At 46.4% G+C, this 21,963-nt stretch overlaps 1 protein-coding gene across 1 annotated transcript in view; it reads right to left on the reverse strand.

Annotated features, from left to right (window-relative positions):
* LOC145337423 (NACHT, LRR and PYD domains-containing protein 3-like) overlaps positions 1 to 21,963 on the reverse strand; it is a 111,681-nt gene that overhangs the window by 89,074 nt on the left and 644 nt on the right. The window contains 3 exon segments of the mRNA XM_080182196.1: positions 4,900 to 5,066; positions 9,845 to 9,926; positions 10,919 to 10,984. Of these exon segments, the coding sequence (XP_080038322.1) occupies positions 4,900 to 5,066; positions 9,845 to 9,926; positions 10,919 to 10,984 (315 nt within the window).

A 21,963-nucleotide genomic window follows, 5' to 3' on the forward strand; every position in this document is an offset into this window, starting at 1 on the left:
ATAGAATCCTACAGTGCAGAAAGAGGCCCTTCGGCCCATCAAGTCTGCACCGAACACAATCCCACCCAAGCCCTAACCCCATATCCCTACATATTATACCCACTAATCCCTCTAACCTATGCATCCCTGGACACTAAGGGGCAATTTCTTAGCATGGCCAATCCACCTAACCCACACATCTTTGGACTGTGGGAGGAAACTGGAGTACCCAGAGGAAACCCACGCAGACACGAGGAGAATGTGCAAACTCCACACAGACAGTGACCCGAGCCAGGAATCGAACCCGGGTCCCTGGAGCTGTGAAGCAGCAGTGCTAACCACTATGCTACCGTGCCGCCCATTAATATTAATGCCATTCTCTGTTTCACTTTGGGACTAAATTTAATGATGTATTAAAAGAGCAATATTGAACCAAGAAACTGAGATATTCCTGTGCCTTCCTAAAAACATTGGTGTGATCACATTCAGAATATTATATTCAGTTGTGTTTCCCTCAGTACAAAAAGCTTATTGCAGCTTCTAATGAGAACAACTCAAACTCGTGAGACAATGGTGGGGGTGATCTGAAGTGGATCAGTTCCACTTTCCCGCCCTCTCCCCATAACCCTTAATTCCCTTGTCTATCAGAAACCTATCTACCCGTGACTTAAATATATTCAGCGAGGTAGCCTCCACCACTTCAACGGGCAGAGAATTCCAGAGATTCACCACCCTTTGAGTGAAGAAGTTCCTCCTCAACTCAGTTCTAAACTGCACCCACCACCTCCCCCCCCTTATTTTGAGGGTGTGGTTTCCTTTCTAAGTGGAAAAAATCTCTCTACCTCTACCCTATCTAGTCCCTTCATTATCTTGTAAGTTTCTATAAGATCCCCCCTCAGCCTTCTAAACTCCAATGAGTACAGACCCAGTCTACTCAATCTCTCCTCATAGGCTAACCCCCTCATCTCCGGTATCAGCCTGGTGAATCTTGTCTGTACTCCCTCCAAGGCCAATATATCCTTTTGCAAATAAGGGGACCAAAACTACACACAGTACTCCAGCTGTGGCCTCACCAGTACCCTGTACAGTTGCAGCAAGACCTCCCTGCTTTTATATTCTATCCCCCTCGTATAAAGGCCAGCATCCCATTCGCCTTCTTGATCACCTGCTGCACCTGCAGACTGTTTTTTGCGATTCGTGCACAAGGACCCCCAGGTCCCTCTGCATTGTAGCATGCTGCAGCTTTTCACCTTTTAAATAATAATCCCTCCTACTATTATTTCTTCCAAAGTGGATAACCTCACACTTGCCAACGTTATACTCCATCTGCCAGGTCCTTGCCCACTCACTCAGCCTATACAAATCTCTCTGCAGACTTTCAACACCCTCCACGCAATTTGTTTTTCCACTCATCTTCATGTCACCAGCAAACTTTGTTACCCTACACTCAGCCCCCTCCTCCAGATCATCTATATAAATGGTAAATAGTTGAGGCCCCAACACCGATCCCTGCGGCACTCCACTAGTCACCAACCGCCAATCAGAAAAGCACCCATTTATTCCAATTCTACTTCCTGTTAGACAGCCAATCCTCAATCCACGCTAACACATTACCCCCAACTCCCTGCACCCTAACCTTCTGCAGCAACCTTTTGTGAGGCACCTTATCAAACGCCTTCTGGAAATCTAAAAACACACATCCACCAGTTCCCCTCTGTCTACTGCACTAGTCACATCTTCATAAAAAAACCAGTAAATTCATCAAACACGACTTCCCCTTCATGATAGGCACCATCACCTCTCCTCTGTAATCCTTTTAGCCACGTCTGAACCAAAGGAGCTCTGGAGCAGAGTATCAACTAAGTATCTGCCAGCAGGTAATTGCTAAGCAAATACCACTTCAAAACACTGTCGATATATCTTCCATTGTTTTGATAATTGTAAGTAAGTAAATAAAATGGTAATCAGTGGATTGCATTTGCTCTTTTTATCATGGCCTTTCCTGGGATTTTTTTTTCCCATATTGTTGGGTAAATGCCAGTGTTGTAGCTGCACTGAACAGCTTGTCTCACAGTGTGGCTAGTCCTGGAGCACTCACCATCAGCATTACAGCCAGGATGGTGTCGGTGTCCCTGCAGATCAAGGCCCTCAGTCATTCCTTTATATCATGTGACGGAATTCAGTTGACTGAAGACTAGTTTCTGTGATGAGGCGATCTCAGGAGGAGGCCGAGATGAATGATCCAGTAAACACTTATGGCTGAAGATGGTTATGAATGTTTCAGTCTTGTCAGCCAAGAGCTGGGATCTGCTCTTTCTGATATCAATGTTTGTGGAATCCCCTCTACACACTTCTTGTCTAATTATCTATCATCATATGACTGACATGGCCGGACTGCAAAGCTTTATGCTGTTAGTTGTGGCTCAAGTTGCTTCTCTCTCTATCCCATTGTGGCTGGTTGTAGATTCACAGGTTCCACATCATTTTTATATATTCCTGGTGCTGTTTTTGTAATGCTGTCCGACGGAACTCATTGAACCAGGACGGAGCCTCTGGTTTGATTGTAATGCTGGGGTGGTGAGTGTGCCATACTATAATCTAATAGATTGTGGGGAAATATAATACTGTGACTAATGTCCAGCTGTTAGTTTACAAACAGTCGATCTCTTCAATATCTTTCACATTTAGCGTAGGAATAACATCGCAAACAGCATAACCACTTGTCAGTTTGCAGACAGTAATCCATCTCCACCAAGGACTATGTGGTAAGTATTACTGATCCGGACATGAGGGGGTTGGACTATGAAGAGAGACTAAATAGACTGGGTCTGTACTCGTTGGAGTTTAGAAGGATGAGGGGGGATCTTATAGAGACGTATAAGATAATGAAGGGGATGGATAGGGTAGAGGTAGAGAGATTCTTCCCACTTAGAAAGGATAGCAGGACCGGAGGACACAGCCTCAAGATAAGTGGGGTGCAGTTTAGATCAGAGTTGAGGAGGAACTTCTTCACTCAAAGGGTGGTGAATCTCTGGGATTCTCTGCCCGTTGAAGTGGTGGAGGCTACCTCGCTAAATATATTTAAGTCACGGGTAGATAGGTTTCTGATAGACAGGGGAATTAAGGGTTATGGGGAGAGAGCAGGAAAGTGGAACTGATCCACTTCAGATCAGCCATGATCTTATTGAATGGCGGGGCAGGCTCGAAGGGCTAGATGGCCGACTCCTGCTCCTATTTCTTATGTTCTTATGTCATGGACTGGTGCATTTGCAACTGTCAGATGGATGAGAACAAAATTAGGATTTTCCACGTTCACTTGCCAAGAGCCACAAGCTCAGTCTGGCTGATCTGACTTTCAAAATTTGGGAAGTTCAGTCAGTTCCTGAGACAGTCTGACTGAAGAAATTAAGCCCTCTCTCTACTGCCATGCAGCTAGCCTGAATATATTTTGTGCCTGTTCTTTTTTTACTCACATTGACATGGAAAAGTCCATTTTCACCAGTGATCAGGAGGAGGTTTTCTTGTCTATAGTTAACCTCAGGACAGAAGATTTTGTGGGGTCCAGGCACAATGATGAGGCCTCTCCAAGTTTATACGATATCACTGGGGTGTAATTTCTAGTAGAACCACCCGGTGTGAACGTACATATCCAGGAATTGTAGGGGAGGAGTCTGGGACATTGTTTGATCATCATAGTTCCAGGATCATATTGATGGCAGGTTATAGCTTGACATGTCTGCGGGATGGGTTCCATAAAGCCTGCCACAAGTCCACAAAGGAGGAGGTTTACCAGGATGTTGCCTGGTATGGTGGGAAGGTCTTATGAGGAAAGGCTGAGGGACTTGAGGTTATTTTCATTGGAGAGAAGAAGGTTACGAGGTGATCTGATTGAGGCATACAAGATGATCAAAGATTGGATAGGGTGGACAGTGAGAGCCTTTTACCTCGGATGGTGATGGCTAACACAAGGGGACATAGCTTTAAATTAAGGGGCTTATAATTATAGGACGGATGTCAGAGGTAGGTTCTTTACTCAGAGGGTAGTAAGAGCGTGGAATGCCCTGCCTGCAGCAGTTGTGGACTTGCCAACTTTAAGGGCGTTCAAATGGTCAGTGGATTGGCATATGGATAACATTGGAATAGTTTAGGTTAGAGGGTCATTAGATTGGCTCCGCTGGTCGGCGCAACATTGAGGGCCGAAGGGCCTGTACTGCGCTGTAATGTTCTATGTTCTAAATGTCAGTGAGGACTTTGCAGGGTTGACTGGGCCATGTAACTGAATACAGTAAGAAGTCTCACAAAACCAGATTCAAGTCCAACCAGTTTCTTTGATATTAATCCCACAAGCTTTGGGAAACAGTGTTCCTTCATCAGGTGTGTGGAAGGTTCTGATCAGAGAAGGGCGTATAAAGACACACACAGTTTACAGAATACTGATTAGAATGTGAGTCTTTACAGCTAATCTGCTATTCAAGTCTTAAAGATGCCGACAATGTGAGTGGAGATTGCATTAAGAATAGGTTAAAGAGATGTGTATTGTCTCCAGACAGGACAGTAAGTGAGATTTTACAAACCCAGGCAAGTCACGGGGGTTACAGATAGTGTGACATGAACCCAAGATCCCAGTTGAGGCCATCCTCATGTGTGCAGAACTTGGCTATCAGTCTCTGCTCAGCGACTCTGCGCTGTCACACGTCGTGAAGGCCGCCTTGGAGAATGCTTACTCGAAGATCACAGGCCGAACGCCTGTGACAGCTGAAATGTTCGCCAACAGGAAGGGAACAGTCTTGCCTGGTGATTGTCGAGTGATGTTCATTCATCCGTTGTTGTAGTGTCTGCATGGTCTCCCCAATGTACCAGGCCTCGGGACATCCTTTCCTGCAGCGAATCAGGTAGACAATATCCTGAACTCCCACTTACCCTATGTTCTTGTCCAGTGAAAATCCTCTCGTATGTTAACGATAAGCTGACTCCATCCACTCCTCCTTCAATCGCCTGTTCTAGTCTGTCCCAGTAGAATTTTGTCAGTTGGAACAGTTGGTAATCATCACAGTTTGTCAGGAACTGAGAGATAACAAAGTTCAGATCTGTAAACACAAATGGAGAGACTTCCATTTACAGAAGGCTGTTGTGGGCCACATTATCAAACACCTGTGGGAATGCAGAAATGTACAGCACTAACATATTTGACCTTACTTCCAATAACCACCTTTGTCCCAGACCCGTTAGTACCCATGGTTAACAAGAGATTTTAAATTTCAAAAATAAATGCAATACTTTTTTAAATCAGTCACTGGATTAGAGAGTTCCTGACAAGGGCAGTTTGTTGTGAATCCTTAATTGCCATTGGAAAGCCGGTGAGATACTCTCTTGGACTGTTGCAATGTGCCTGGTGTATGTTCACTCAGTGCTGCTGGGCAGGTAATGACAGGATCTCTATCCAGTGACAGTGAAGGAATGGCTGTCTGGTTCCAAGTGAAGGTGTTGTGTGGATTGGAGGCAATCTGTAATTAGCGAGAGTGATCTTCCCATCTTTCTGCTGTCATTGTCCTTCTGGGCGGGAAGAAATCGCAGGATTGGAAAGTGTTGTTAAAGGCAATTTGGTGAGTTGCTGCAGTCCATCCTGTAAATGATGCATTTTGCTATCTTTGAGCATTGGTGGTAAAGGCAGTTAGGTGGTGGATGGGCTGCTGATCAGGTGGGTTACATTCTCCTCAGTGGTGTAGAACTCCTTGTGCGCTTGTGAAGCCACAGTTATCAGGCAAGTTGCAAGTTTTCCATTACACCCCAGTTGGGCAACACAGTGGCTAGCCAGGTTCGATTCCCGGCTTGGGATTCATAAAAATCATAGAAACCCTACAGCGCAGAAAGAGGCCATTGGGCCCATCGAGTCTGCACCAACCACAATTCCACCCAAGTCCTACCCCCATATCCATACACATTTATCCACTAATCCCTCTAATCTACGCATCTCAGGACACTAAGGGACAATTTAGCATGGCCAATTGATCTATCTTTGGACTGTGGGAGGAAACTGGAGCCCCCGTGGTAACCCAAGCAGACATGACGAGAACGTGCAAACTCCACACAGACAGTGACCCAAGCCGGGCATCGAACCCAGGTCCTTGGAGATGTGAAGCAGCAGTGCTAACCATTGTGCTACCGTGCCGCCATGATTGTGCAGAGTCCGCATGTTCTCCCCGTACCTGCGTGTGTTTCTTCTGGGTGCTTCGATTTCCTCCCACAGTCCGAAAAACATGCTGGTTAGGTGCATTGCCCCATGCTACATTCTCCCTCAGTGTACCTGAACAGGAGCTGGGGATTTTCACAGTAATTTCATTGCAGTGTTAATGTAAGCTTACTTATGACACTTAAAAAAATTGAACCTTGTGTATTGTTGACTCGAAGGAGATAGGAGGTGTCTCTGCAGAATGCCCAGCCTCCAACCTGCTCTTGTTGCTACAGCATTTATATAGTTGGTCAGTTTCTGGTCAAGGTGACCAACTATGAGGTAAGAATGGGAATGGAGATGGGGCGAGGATGCTTCCAAATCTCTAGTGCTGGGGCGTAGAGGGATGGGGCAGGTCATTCCCAGGCGTGTCAGAAAGGCTGCACCTCGGCAAACATACACAGTGCACGTGCTGAATTTGAAACATCACAGGATGACAAGCATCCGAGCAGGAGACAACCCAGAGACACAGGGTTCATATATGTAGGACGGTCCAGAAAATCTGGGATGGTGGGTCACCAGAATATCCCCAGAATATCAATAATGGCCAATAGAGTGATGGTAATACTGAATTGTCTGCCAAGTGGAGGTGGAATGTAACATTTGTGCCACACAAGTGCCAAGGAATAACAAGAGAGAATCTAAGCACATGCATTCCCTCCTCAACTAAAGAATATGTGGCATCGACAAGATGTGCTGCAGCAACTCACAATGATCCAGAGAACCATAGAATCCCAACAGTGCAGAAGGAGGTTATTCAACCCATTGAGTCTGTACCAACTCTTCGCAAGAGCATACTCCCTTGGACCACTCCCCTGCCCTATCCCTGTCATAGTAAAAAGTCTGACAACACCAGGTTTTAGTCCAACCTATTTATTTGATAATAGACTCACAAGCTTTCATTCACCTGACGAAGGGACTAACCCCGAAAGCTTGTGAGTCTATTATCAAATAAATAGGTTGGACTAAAACCTGGTGTTGTCAGACTTTTTACTGTGTTTACGCCAGTCCAACGCCGGCATACCCACATCATGACTATCCCTGTCATCTCCGACATTGATCATAGCTAATCCACCTAACCTAAACATCTTTGGATACTAAGGTGCAATTTAAGATGACCAATCTACCCAACCAGCACATCTTTGGAGTATGGGAGGAAGCCAGAACGTCTGGAGGAAACCCTCAATTACACAGGGAAAACATGCAAACTCCAGACAGTCACCCAAGGCTGGAATCGAATCTGGGTTTCTGGGATGCTAATCACCGTTCAATATCCCTTACTAGCATCTTCCAAAACCATGAACTTGATCACCTGGTAGGGCAGCGGAGGCATGGGAATACACCACCTGGAAAGTCCCCTCCAAGCTATATATCCTGACTTGCAATTACATCCTGCCTCACTCCGTTACTTCGACAAAATCCTGGAACCCTTTTTTCCAATATACCGTGAGTGTCCCTGCACCACATGGACTGTAGCAGTTCAAGGAGGTGAGTCATCACTACTTTTCAAGGGAAGACACGAGGGGCCATGGGCTTAGGGTGAGGGGGGAGAGGTATAACACAGATATTAGAGGGAGGTTTTTCACACAGAGGGTAGTGGGGGTATGGAATGCTCTGCCAAGTAAGGTGGTGGAGGCAGGCACGCTGGAGTTGTTTAAGAGTAACTTAGACAGGCACATGAGTGGGTTGGAGATGGGAGAATATAGGAGATTGTTTTAAATAAGGTTCATTAGCATTGGGACGTCCCTGGTAATGTAAAAGGATGTGGAATGATTCTAATGTTTTTCTCTTTTAATTCACAGGTTTTAAGTCGGTCCGCCTTGTTGTCCAACGAGGGGCATACACGTGATGGGTCGTACTTGGGCTGCTCTTGAATGTTCAAGAGTAGCCTAGTGCTTCATGTCGTTAATGTGTGCCTAAACTGGACCAGACGCTGGGCAACACAACAGCTCAGTGACTATCACTGTTTGCTGTGCAGACACATGGATTTGGGCCAGTGTCTGTGGGAGTTTGCGCATTCTCCCCATGCTTGCGCGGATTTTCTCCGGGTGCTCCGGTTTCCTCCCACACCCAAAGATGTGCTATTAGGCTGACTGGAGGTAATAAATTGTCCCTAAATTAGTTTTCCCTCAATGTGGAATGCCATAAACAATAGTTAAGGTAATGGGTGGAGGGGGGGGGACTGGTAATGTTAAAATGGCGGCGTGGGCTCGTTGGGCCAAAGGGCCTGTTTCCCGGGCTGTTTTTGTTCTTTGTTCTTTGTTCTAATAAATGTTGGCCTCATCAACAAGGCTCAGATCCCTATAATCAATCTGACAAAAATGCCTTACCTACTTTGCATTTGGCACAGTGGGTTAGCACTGCTGCCTCACAGCGCCAGGGACCCAGGTTCAATTCCCGGCTTGGGTGACTGTCTGTGTAAAGTTTGCACATTCCTCCCATGTCTGTGTGGGTTTCCTCCCACAGTCCAAAAATGTGCGGGTTAGGTGGACTGGCAATAACTGAACTGACACATGAACGGACGGGTTGTCTTCTGAGGAAAGGTTCCATAAAATTTCCACACAAGTTCAGAAAAGTGAGCAGTGGCTTAACTGAAGTATTTAAGATGCTGAACAATATTCACAACAAGGACATGAAAAGGATGTTTAACCTTGTGGGTAAGTCCAGAACTAGGTGGCATTGTTTTAAAATCCGGAGTTGTGTTTTTAGGTCAAACATTAGGAGATTTTTTTTTTCTCTTAGAGCTGATGTGGCCCTCTGGAACTCTCTGCTTCAGAAGAGGTTGGACTGCTGGGTCATTAAATATTTTAAATTGGAGTGGATACATTTTTGTTATGCAAGCGAACCAAATGTTATTGAGGATAGGTGGGAATGTGAATTTCTAAACACTAATAGCTCAGTGAGTTTATCCTCCCGGCCCCTCCGTGCCTGTCCAACACCTGCCTTCAGCAGACTGTTCACTTCGCCACCAATCATAGATTGCTTCTCTTGTTCGTTAGCTGCTGATACTCTCACTAGTCGGCCTATCAGCAGCAGATGGAGGACAGAAACAACATCTGAATTTGAATTGGAACTCAGCTGTTTGATAACAATTTGAAAATGGTCTCTGGGACCACGTAGAGGAGCTTCACAGGTCACACCCGGACCCTGGGCCAAACCTTCGTCAAACCTGCTCTAGATGGTCACTCACTCCAACTTTCTATCAGTCCCAGTCCCGTTCCCTTTTCCTGTGTGAGCTGCAGACAGGATAGGAATTACATTTGGGCGGTACAGTAGGCACAGTGGTTAACACTGTTGCTTCACAGCTCCGGGGACCTGGGTTCGGTTCCTGGTTCGGGTCACTGTGTGTGTGGAATTTGCACATTCTCCTCGTGTCTGCGTGGGTTTCCTCCGGGTGCTCCGGTTTCCTCCAACAGTCCAAAGATGTGCAGGTTAGGTTGATTGGCCGTGCTAAAATTGCCCCTTAGTGTCCTGAGATGCGGAGGTTAGAGGGATTAGCGGGTAAAATATGTAGGGGTTTGGGGGTAGGGCCTGGGTGGGATGGTGGGCGGTGCAGACACGATGGGCCAAAGGGCCTCTTTCTGCACTGTAGGGTTCTATCCATGATACTCTATTTGTATTGTTTTGTGATCCTACCTGTGTTCATGCTGATTCTTGTTGAAGACGTTCAATATTCTCCTTTGTTTGAACCTTCAGTTATGATATTGACAGATGTTCCCTAATTCTGAGACTCTGTAATGAGGATAAAATCAATGTCAGGATCAGATGTAAATATTAAAATCAGAAACAGAGTGTTGAGATCTTTACTGGTATGTAAGATATATTTCAGAGCGTTACAATCTCACGTGTTACTACAATATTAGTAGTAGTGTTAGCAGTGCAGTGGTTAGCACTACTGCCCCACCAGGGGCCCGGGTTCAATTCCTGGCTTGTGCCACTGCACAGGCTGCACTTCCAAAGATGTGCAGGATCGATTTCTTGAGAACCTGTCAACCAGTAGAACTTACGGCTGCATGGGCAGTACAGCGTCACAGTGCTCACAGCACCAGGGGCCCAGGTTCAATTCCAGCCTTGGCTGACTGTGTGGAGCTTGCACATTCTCCCCGTGTCTGCTTGGGTTTCCTCTGGATGCTCCATTTTCCTCCCACAGTCCAAAAGATGGACAGGTTAGGCTAACTGGCCATGCTAAATTGCTCCGTAGTGTCAGGGGGATTAACAAGGGAAATATGTGAGGTTCTGGGGATAGGGCCAGGGTGGGATTATGGTCGGTGCAGGCTGAATGGGCCGAATGGCCACCTTCTACACTATTGGGATTCTATGAACTCCCAATGTCTGTATGGGTTTTCTCCGGGTGCTCCGGTTTCCTCACACATTCCGAAAGAGGTGTGCTGACTAGGGGAGTTTACAGTAACTTCATTGCAATGTGATGTAAACCTACTTGAGGCAATAATAAATAAACTGAAAACTCTCAGATTTCACAGCAGTTTCACAAAACACCAGTCGTTCTCATCAGATTCCTTGAGAAATCCACCCTTCACCCTGACAAGCCACTGCCCCATCTCCAGTTTCCCCTTCCCTCTTCAAACTCACTGAACATGTTGTTACCTCCCCAGTCCATGGCCATTTTTGCAATAGCACAACACAGTCATGTTTCCACCCTGTCACAAAGCCAACACTCCTCTTAAAATCACAAATACTATCTTCATTCACCCGTCTGCAGCCTTTAACATACTTGACCATGTCAATCTTCTCCAACTCCTGCCTCTTGTCATCCAGCTGAGTGGAAATGCATCAGATGCTCTTGGTGCAATTAGCTATTACTTTCCATCTAGTGAATCAGTAACATTGGCCTCTCCCACACCATTATCTCTGTCATTGGCCCTCTTCTATTTCTCATAAACCGAGAAGCAGGTTCCACTTGTAAGCTGCTGATATCTAGCTCTATGTTCTCACTGCTCTGGAACTCTGCTTCCTGAATCCTAACTCACACTAAGTCTCACTCCCTTCCCCTTTGCTCACCAACTGACACTGACTGACAGCCTGACAACATTTCAATTTTGAGTGTTCAAATCTCTCCATGGCCCATCCATTCCTATTCATCTAATATAAACAGAAAAATCTCAGCAGGTCTGACAGCATCTGTGGAGAAAGAATAGAGCCAATGTTTCGAGTTTGGATAATACTCCAGAGCTTTATTCAGGAAATGTTAACACTATGGGCTGTAATGCCACACTGCCCAGTTACCCATGCAAACGGCAGATAGCAGCATCCCAATGGCCGTCACGCTATCCCTCACTTAAAGTGCCCCTGTTCAGCTGCAAGGCTGAAGGTCGTGTTACAACTGTACAAAACTCTGGTGCGGCCGCACTTGGAATCACTAAAAATACTATAAATATACAAAAGTAATCTACATCAGCCCTGCAAGACAGCAACATCTCTGCCCTCCAACTTCCCCAATCTGACATGTTGAGGATCATTTGTCCACAACTGAGACCAAATCCTGAGCTCTGGAATTCACTCCCTAAAACTCTTGGCTGCTTTTATTTTCCCTGCTCCTCTCAAGTTTGTCTTAAAAAGGTGAACAAAATGACCAAAATTGGTCACCTGCCCAGCTGCTCCTTTAATTGTGTAGGGCCTTTGCTTTCCATTAAATTTTCTGTTGGTAACTGGCTTGGAACATTTTCCTACTCTGATGTCTAAAGCTTAGTAGTGTTGACGAGCAGAGAGATCTCGGGGTACATGTGCATAGCTCCCTGAAAGTTGGCACCCAGGTTGATAAGGTTGTTAAGAAGGCATATGGTGTGTTAGCTTCTATTGGTAGAGGGATTGAATTTCGGAGCCGTGAGGTCGTGTTACAACTGTACAAAACTCTGGTGCGGCCGCACTTGGAGTATTGCGTACAGTTCTGGTTGCCGCATTATAAGAAAGATGTGGAGGCATTGGGAAGGGTGCAGAGGAGGTTTACCAGGATGTTGCCTGGTATGGTGGGAAGGTCTTATGAGGAAAGGCTGAGGGACTTGAGGTTCTTTTCATTAGAGAGAAGAAGGTTACGAGGTGACCTGTTTGAGGCATACAAGATGATCAGAGGGTTAGATAGGGTGGACAGTGAGAGCCTTTTTCCTTGGATAGTGATGGTTAAGATGAGGGGACATAGCTTTAAATTGAGAGGTGGTAATTATAGGATGGATGTCAGAGGTAGGTTCTTTACTCAGAGGGTAGTAAGGGTGTGGAATGCCCTGCCTGCAGCAGTTGTGGACTCGCCAACTTTAAGGGCATTCAAATGGTCAGTGGATAGGCATATGGATAACAATGGAGTAGTTTAGGTTCGAGGGTCATTAGATTGGTTCCACTGGTCGGCGCAACATCGAGGGCCGAAGGGCCTGTACCGCGCTGTAATGTTCTAAAGAGGTTGGGGATTGTGATCAGCAGAGAGGAGTTCACTCATTTCAACAACTCACACAGTTATCAAAATCCAATAATAAATATAAATATTTATTTCAAGGAATTCAGATACTCAGCAAAACAGAACAGAAAGGAAATAAACACCAATCTCTTCATTGAGCCAAACTTTACACACAATGGCTGGAATTCTACTGCCTCGCCTGCTCTGGAATTGAAATCTCGCCCGAGCGAGGCTGTAAAATTCCCCCAAATATATCCTTATTTAAACTTGGACAGCTAATCAGTTTGCCAAGGAAAACTTCAACATAGCGTATAACATGGACAGTCAGATTACCAGAGTGGATTTTCATACAGATTAAAGTTTAACCCAAATCTGGATTTTCACATAGTTCAAGATCAGTAATAAAACACATTACGGACACAGCAAATTCTTCACTCTCCCAAGAACCTTCCTCACATTCACCAAGTCACCTGCCTCTTTAGCAAGACTCAATATCTGCTTATACAATCCAGCAAGGCAACACGGCTAATCCTCATTGCACTGATTCCTGATAGGGATTCTCCTTCAGTCTGCCTTGTGGTTTCCAGGCTGACCTCAGTGGGCAATTTGGCAGTGGGCCCTGTTACTAAATTGGACAATATTATGGGAAAGTACTGCCCTTCTACACACAGCCACAGGTGACACAACATTTATGGTAAAAGTGGTATATAGATGCAAACTGTTGCATTTTTTTCTATTTGTGTCACTGTGTGCCGTGATAGCTGTAAACCCATTCAAACTCAGTTTGTATCATTCCGATGGTAAAGAAGGATCGTAGGAGAAGAGATAATCAGCCGTGGATAACAAAGGAGATAAAGGAGAGTATTAAATTAAAAGCTGATGTGTTTAGAGTGGCTAAAAGTAGTGGGCGAGAAGAGGATTGGGAGAGGTTTAAATGTCAACAAAGAATGACAAAGAAGCTGATAAAGCAAGGAAGGATAGACTTTGAATCTAGGCTAGCGCTAAATATAAAAAAGGACAGTAAGAGTTTTTATAAATATATAAAGAGGAGGAGGCTGGCTAGGGTGGATGTTGGACCCTTAGAGGATGAGAGGAGGGATTTAGTGGTGGGGGATGGGGAAATGGCTGAGGCCTTGAATAACTTTTTTGCTTCGGTCTTCACGGAGTAGGACGTGAATAGTTTGCTGGGTGTTAACGATGGAAAGATGGTAGGAGTGGAGGGTCTGAATGAGATCATTGTTACTAGAGAGGCAGTGCTCGACAGACTGGAGGGGCTGATGGTGGACAAGTCCCCAGGACCGGATGGAATGCATCCAAGGGTTCTGAAGGAAATGGCGGAGGTGATAGTGGATGCCTTAGTGATTATTTTCCAAACCTCGCTGGATTCTGGGGAAGTGCCGGAAGATTGGAAAACAGCTAATGTTACGCCGCTGTTTAAAAAGGGTAGCAGGCAAAAGGCAGGGAATTATAGGCCGGTTAGTTTAACGTCTGTTGTAGGAAAAATGCTTGAATCCGTAATCAAAGAGGAAATAGCGAGGCATCTTGAGAAGAATTGTTTGATAGAGCAGACGCAGCACGGATTCGTTAAGGGGAAGTCGTGTCTGACGAATTTATTGGATTTCTATGAGGATGTGACTAGTGCGGTGGACAGGGGGGAACCGGTGGATGTGGTGTTTTTCGATTTTCAGAACGCGTTTGATAAGGTGCCACACAAAAGACGCGGGTTGATAGGTTTTTGATAGACAAGGGGATTAAGGGTTATGGGGAGAGGGCGGGAAAGTGGAACTGAGCAGCGACAGATCAGCCATGATCTTATTGAATGGCGGGGCAGGCTCGAAGGGCTAGATGGCCTACTCCTGCTCCTATTTCTTATGTTCTTATGTTCAATGGGTGCTATTTGGATTGGCGGTTGGTGACTAGTGGAGTGCCCCAGGGATCAGTGCTGGGGCCTCAGCTATTTACCATTTATATAGATGATCTGGAGGAGGGAGCCGAGTGTAAGGTGTTGAAATTTGCCGATGACACAAAGATAAGTGGAACAGCAAATTGTGCGGAGGGTGTAGAAAGTCTGCAGAGGCATCTAGATAGGCTGAGCGAGTGGGCGAGGACCTGGCAGATGGAATACAATGTTGGCAAGTGTGAGGTTATCCACTTTGGCAGGAATAATAGTAGGAAGGACTACTACTTACAGGGCGAAAAGCTGCAGCATGCTACGGTGCAGAGGGACCTGGGGGTCCTTGTGCATGAATCGCAAAAACCCAGCCTGCAGGTGCAGCAGGTGGTCAGGAAGGCGAATGGGATGCTGGCCTTCATAGCGAGGGGGATTGAATATAAAAGTAGGGAGGTCTTGCTGCAACTGTACAGGGCACTGGTGAGGCCGCAGCTGGAGTACTGTGTGCAGTTTTGGTTGCTGCACTTGCGCAAGGATATTTTGGCCTTGGAGGGAGTGCAGAGGAGGTTCACTAGGCTGATACCGGAGTTGAGGGAGTTGAGCTATGAGAGGCTGAATAGACTGGGCTTGTACCCGTTCGAGTTTATAAAGATGAGGGGGGATCTTATTGAGACATGTAAGATGATGAAAGGGATGGATAGGATAGAGGTGGAGAGACTCTTCCCGCTCAGAAAGGACAGTAGGACTAGAGGGCACAGCCTCAAAATAAGAAGGGCGCAGTTTAGAACAGAGTTGAGGAGGAACTTCTTCACTCAAAGGGTGGTGAATCTCTGGAATTCTCTGCCCGTTGAAGTGGTGGAGGCTGCCTCGCTAAATATATTTAAGACGCGGGTTGATGGGTTTTTGGTAGGCAAGGGGATTAAGGGTTATGGGGAGAAAGTGGGAATGTGGAACTGAGCCACTTCAGATCAGCCATGATCTTATTGAATGGCGGGGCAGGCTCGAAGGGCTAGATGGCCTACTCCTGCTCCTATTTCTTATGTAATCGATTCTTATATATCCTCTCCTTACTCCATTGTGGAAATGTAAAAGTGAGTCAGTTCATCGACCCGGCCACACACAGCAGTCCTGCCACCCGCTGGACATGTCCCAGCCCTGCTGAATGACACCACCCCCTGCTGACCAAGACCTGCCCCCCGCTGAACGGCCCCACTCCCACTGATCCAGCCCCACCCCCTGCTGACACAGCCCCGCCCCCAGCTGACCCAGCCCCGCCCCCAGCTGACCCAGCCCCGCCCCCAGCTGACCCGGCCCCGCCCCCAGCTGACCTGGCCCCGCCCCCAGCTGACCCGGCCCCGCCCCCTGCTGACCCGGCCCCGCCCCCTGCTGACCCGGCCCCGCCCCCTGCTGACCCAGCCCACCCCCTGCTGACCCAGCCCTGCCCCCCCCCGCTGACCCAGCCCTGCCCCCCCCGCTGACCCAGCCCCGCCCCCTGCTGACCCAGCCCTGCCCCCTGCTGACCCAGCCCCGCCCCCTGCTGACCCGACCCACCCCCTGCTGACCCGGCCCTGCCCCCTGCTGACCCAGCCCTGCCCCCTGCTGACCCAGCCCCGCCCCCTGCTGACCCAGCCCCGCCCCCTGCTGACCCAGCCCCGCCCCCTGCTGACCCACCCCCACAATCTCAGGTGGCAGAGTTCCTGTGTTGCTCAGGTACATCGGGACATGAGCTCCTGGCAATTCTGGAAATGGTCCAACAGCAATTTTTGAAGGTTTTGTTATGCATGAAAAAGGACAAATGTGACTTCCAAACAACTGCCCTGTACCACCCAGGTGATTGAGTGAGTGCCAAGGGTGTCCATCTGGTGGAAGCGAAGGCCAGGCCGCGCCTGCTCCAACGAATCCCCACAGAACTGAATTCCTTCCAAGGGTTAGCAAATTATTACAAGAGATTTATTCTTAATTGAATTCCCTGCTGGGCCCTGAATGCCCTACCATATCAAAGGTGGTCTGGGGGCTGAGAGGTGGTGGGGGGTGGGGGGAGGTGGCGCGCAGTAGTGGCGATGCAGCTGGAGGTTAAACAGAAACTTTTCTCCCCCTAATTCATTTTGACTCCAAATAGGACCTTACTTTGACACACAATGGGTTCCCTTAACCTCAATGTTTCTGCCTGTATCCAGGACTGGGCATATAAAGACCCACTCCCCTGAGAATTGAAAGCGACTCAGAGGGCAGCCCTGAGACAATATAATGCACCACAGCACTCCCAGATTTCAAAGGTGGAAGCACTCACTTGGAGCTACATGTGGTGGCCTGGGCTTGACACAGACATTTGTGACTTGGTTCAACACTGTGAGTTTTACCAGGAGAGCCAAAAACTGCCCCGCAGCTGCCCTACATCCATGGGAGTGGTCTGTTAGGCCCTGGATATGGTCCACTTAGAATTCACTGGGCCTTTTTTGGAGATGGAGGGATATAGGAGATTGTTTCAAATCAGGTTCAGTAGCCTTGGGACGTCCCCGGTAACGTATAAGGATGTGGATGATACTGATGTTTTTCTCTTCTAATTCACAGGTTTTAAGTCGGTCCGTCTTGTTGTCCAACGAGGGGCATACACGCGATGGGTCGTACGAGGGCTGCTCTTGGATGTTTCGAGAATAGCCTAGTGCTTCATGTTGTTAGTGTACGCTTAAACTGTACCAGATGCTGGGCAAGACGACGGCTCAGTGACTATCACTGTTTGCTGTGCAGACACATGGATTTGGGCTAGTGTCTGTGGGAGTTTGCGCATTCTCCCCGTGCTTGCGTGGGTTTTCCCCGGGTGCTCTGGTTTCCTCCCACACCCCAAAGATGTGCTCTTAGGCTGATTGGTGGTAATAAATTGTCTCTAAATTAGTTTTTCCCTCAATGTGGAATGCCATAAGCATAGATAAGGGTCATGGGTGGAGGGGGGACTGGTAATGTTAAAATGGCAGCGCTGACTCATTGGGCCGAAGGGCCTGTTTCCCGGGCTGTTTTGTTCTTTGTTCTTTTTTGGGCTTTGTTTCTGATCGTGGTTGAAGCACATTCCAAATGGTTGGAGATACATTAGATGAACTCCATCACTTCCATTGAGAACTTACAACAAAGTTTCAGCACGCACAGGATACCTGAAATCCTGCTCTCTGACCATTGCACTGCCTTCACAAGATCAAGTTTCAGATCTTCATACTTTCCAATGGCATCAAACACATGACGACAGCACCCTATCACCCATTATCAAATGGTGCAGACTTTTAATCTGGGCACTGAGAAGCAACCTGTGGTTCCATAAGGACCAAACTGGTGCAATTTCTATTCAACTACAGGCCAATTTCTCATACAATAACAGGAATCACCCCAGTGGAAGTATTAATACAAAGAACAACCAAAGAACAAAGAACAACCCAGCACGGAAACAGGCCCTTTGGCCCAACAAGCCCGCGCCACCCCTTCAACAATGCTTAATGGGACGACAAAGCTTACTTTTCCCAAACCTGACAGGGAGGATGGAATCCCAACAGAAGACCCAGATGAAGAACCAGGATTCTGTGAAAACAGAAAGAACACTTAAGACCTGTGACCCAGTCCATGTGAGGAACTTGAAGGACGGGTGTCCATTGGGTCCTCAAGATTATAATGTAAAAGACAGGGCCCATATTGTCCAAAGTCCAGTGCAGGTCAAGGTAATCAGGAAACACCTGAACCATCACCGGAATAGAGAACCTGTTTCAGTACAGGCGTCAATACCAGTCACAAGCACGGCCACTGCCAGCAATGAGCCATAGATGGACATCAGTGGAGGGGGCGGGGTGGGGCATTGAAAATCAGTTGGCTCCATTTAGGCCAGCAGTTATAGACTCAGGGCCGATTTACACTCTATAGCAGTCGAACAGCACTCAACTGCCATTGTAAATAAATGGCTGTTTGGTAATGGAAAACTGGCCTGGGTAAGATTACTACATCTTAATATTATTTATTTCCATGGATATTAAAATAGTTTAAAATTCAATGAGCAGGCTCTGATATCTGCACTGGTTTTTTTATGAGAACAAGGTTAAAGTTTTCTCACTCTGCATATTCTTTCTTCAATTGTTTATCTAATTCCACTGAAGGATGTCGGGGTCTGTGCTGAACCGCTGCCCAAACCATCCCTTCCCAGTTTAACGCACTGTCTGATCTAACAATTCAATCCTGATGGTACCACAAGTAACCCGCTGTGTGTTACTGAATGGGTATCTGTTTCCTAACCTCACAATCCTTCAGAACATGAACAGTGCTTTCTTTCCTTTAACACCATTTATAATCATTCTAATGAATTGATATGACAGGATCTTACAGAGAAGGAATTATCAGTTGAGGTAAATCAGTAAATGGGGGCAGCTTATTAAATTATACTCAGTTTAATCTCAAAAATATAACCAGTTGAACTAGTCTATCAGCAGATCAGTCTCCTCATTTCAGGTATTGTTTTCATTCCAATTCAATCCAATCAAATCCAATTCAGAGCCTCAACAAGTTGGGACATTCCCGATCCAAGCTGACAAGACAGGGCTCTCACCTCCTGTCTTGGGCTTGATCTACATGATCCAAGCTGATTGGAGGAGGCATAGCTCCTCCTCCAAGGCTTGATCTCATTTGCATCTTAACCAAAGAAAGTCGAGACGCCGCTTTTAAAAAGTGCTTCAAATGAAGCTAAAATGTAACCTAATGACTTCAGTCAAGTATAGAATGCCAATATTGTATTTGATCTTAGCCAAAAGGCCGAGAAGAGATCTCAGGTATGAACCTAACAGCTCAGCTGCATTTGGAGCCAATGTGGATGACTGGAAAGGAATTCAAAGCTGAACGCACTCAGCTCCAACTAACTTCATTATAGTGCCCTGTAAAAAATTAGACAAAATGAATCCAACATTCAGAGATTTCTGTATCAAGAATCAGTCTCTGCATGACCACCTGTCATTAATGTCCTTCAGAGTACAGAATATAGGGCTAATGGAAGGACTCCATTTGTGTTGATGAGCAGAGAGATCTCAGGGTACATGTGCATAGCTCCCTGAAAGTTGGCACCCAGGTTGATAAGGTTGTTAAGAAGGCGTACGGTGTGTTAGCTTTTCTTGGGAGAGGGATTGAATTTCGGAGCCGTGAGGTCATGTTACAGCTGTACAAAACTCTGGTGCGGCCGCACTTGGAGTATTGCGTACAGTTCTGGTTGCCGCATTATAAGAAAGACGTGGAGGCATTGGAAAGGGTGCCGAGGAGGTTTACCAGGATGTTGCCCGGTACGGTGGGAAGGTCTTATGAGGAAAGGCTGAGGGACTTGAGGTTCTTTTCATTCGAGAGAAGAACGTTATGAGGTGACCTAATTGAGGCATACAAAATGATCAGAGGGTTAGATAGGGTGGACAGTGAGAGGCTTTTACCTCGGATGGTGATGGCTAACACGAGGGGACATAGCTTTAAATTAAGGGGTGGTAATTATAGGACGGATGTCAGAGGTAGGTTCTTTACTCAGAGGGTAGTAAGGGCGTGGAAAGCCCTGCCTGCAGGAGTTGTGGACTCGCCAACTTTAAGGGCGTTCAAATGGTCAGTAGTTAGACATATGGATAATATTGGAACAGTTTAGGTTAGAGGGTCATTAGATTGGTTCCACTGGTCGGCGCAACATCGAGGGCCGAAGGGCCTGTACTGCACTGTAATGTTCTATGTTCTATTTAACTCAAATCATTCGCTTTTAAATCTAAAGTGCATGATCTCACATTGTGTCCCAAGAAGCTCCTTCCAGTCTCGTCACTCTGTCTGTGAATATCCAATGCTCCCTATCCCTGGTGAATATCATCACATCCTAGTCAAAATCAGAGAGACGGGGAAGGATAGAAACAAGTTGAGCTGCGAGGGGTCCCAGTGTTGAACTGTTCAACACTGAGTATCTGTTTCTCAGTTACTGTCTGAGCTCACAATTAGAGAATACCTACAGCCATAAGGGATCGATTCACTGTGAGGAGCTCAAAGTTAGATAATAGTTACAGGCACAAAGGATGGATTCACTGCGGAGAGCTCACAGTTAGATAATAACTACAGCTGCAAAGGATGGATTCACTGCAGGGAGCTCACAGTTAGATAATAGTTACAGCCACAAATTATGGATTCACTGCAGGGAGCTCACAGTTAGGTAATAGTTACAGCCACAAATTATGGATTCACTGCAGGGAGCTCACAGTTAGATAATAGCTACAGCTGCAAAGGATGGATTCACTGCAGGGAGCTCACAGTTAGATAATAGTTACAGCCACAAATTATGGATTCACTGCAGGGAGCTCACAGTTAGATAATAGCTACAGCTGCAAAGGATGGATTCACTGAGGAGAGCTCACAGTTAGATAATACCTACAGCTGCAAAGGATGGATTCACTGCAGGGAGCTCACAGTTAGATAATACCTACAGCTGGAATGGATGGATTCACTGCGGAGAGCTCACAGTTAGATAATAGCTACAGCTGCAAAGGATGGATTCACTGCAGGGAGCTCACAGTTAGACAATAGCTACAGCTGCAAAGGATGGATTCACTGCAGGGAGCTCACAGTTAGATAATAGCTACAGCACAAAGGATGGATTCACTGCAGGGAGCTCACAGTTAGATAATAGCTACAGCTGCAAAGGATGGATTCACTGCAGGGAGCTCACAGTTAGATAATAGCTACTGTCGCAAAGGATGGATTCACTGCAGAGAGCTCACAGTTAGATAATAGTTACAGCACAAACGATGGATTCACTGCAGGGAGCTCACAGTTAGATAATAGCTACAGCTGCAAAGGATGGATTCACTGCAGGGAGCTCACAGTTAGATAATAGCTACAGCACAAAGGATGGATTCACTGCAGGGAGCTCACAGTTAGATAATAGTTACAGCTGCAAAGGATGGATTCACTGCAGGGAGCTCACAGTTAGATAATAGCTACAGCTGCAAAGGATGGATTCACTGCAGGGAGCTCACAGTTAGATAATAGCTACAGCCACAAATTATGGATTCACTGTAGGGAGCTCATAGTTAGATAATAGCTATAGCTACAAAGGATGGATTCACTGCACGGAGTAAGGAGAAAAATCTCCCTGGGAGGCAACACATTTAAGTGGAGAAGAAAGAGCTACTTCAGAGGTAATTCACAATCAGTTCAGAAACTACATTCCTGCTTGACTTCAATCACACCAGGTTTACTGTCACTGTGCCTTTGTTAATTCACTGCATCCGATTCCTGGTTATCTCAGTAGAAATGATACTGATCATCTGAGCTGACACTGTTTATAATACCTGTATCTGAGTTTTACCCTCCAGTAAAAGCCATTATGAAATTATTTAGAATTTCTATTTACTGGAGACACAAACCAGTTGAACCAGTTTGTCAAGTCTGCACCTAATTCAGCTGGAAACAAATTTTAAGCTAGAT

Source organism: Carcharhinus amblyrhynchos, unplaced genomic scaffold, assembly GCF_965287045.1.
Source record: "Carcharhinus amblyrhynchos unplaced genomic scaffold, sCarAmb.v2.hapA scaffold_48, whole genome shotgun sequence".
NCBI lineage: Eukaryota > Metazoa > Chordata > Chondrichthyes > Carcharhiniformes > Carcharhinidae > Carcharhinus > Carcharhinus amblyrhynchos.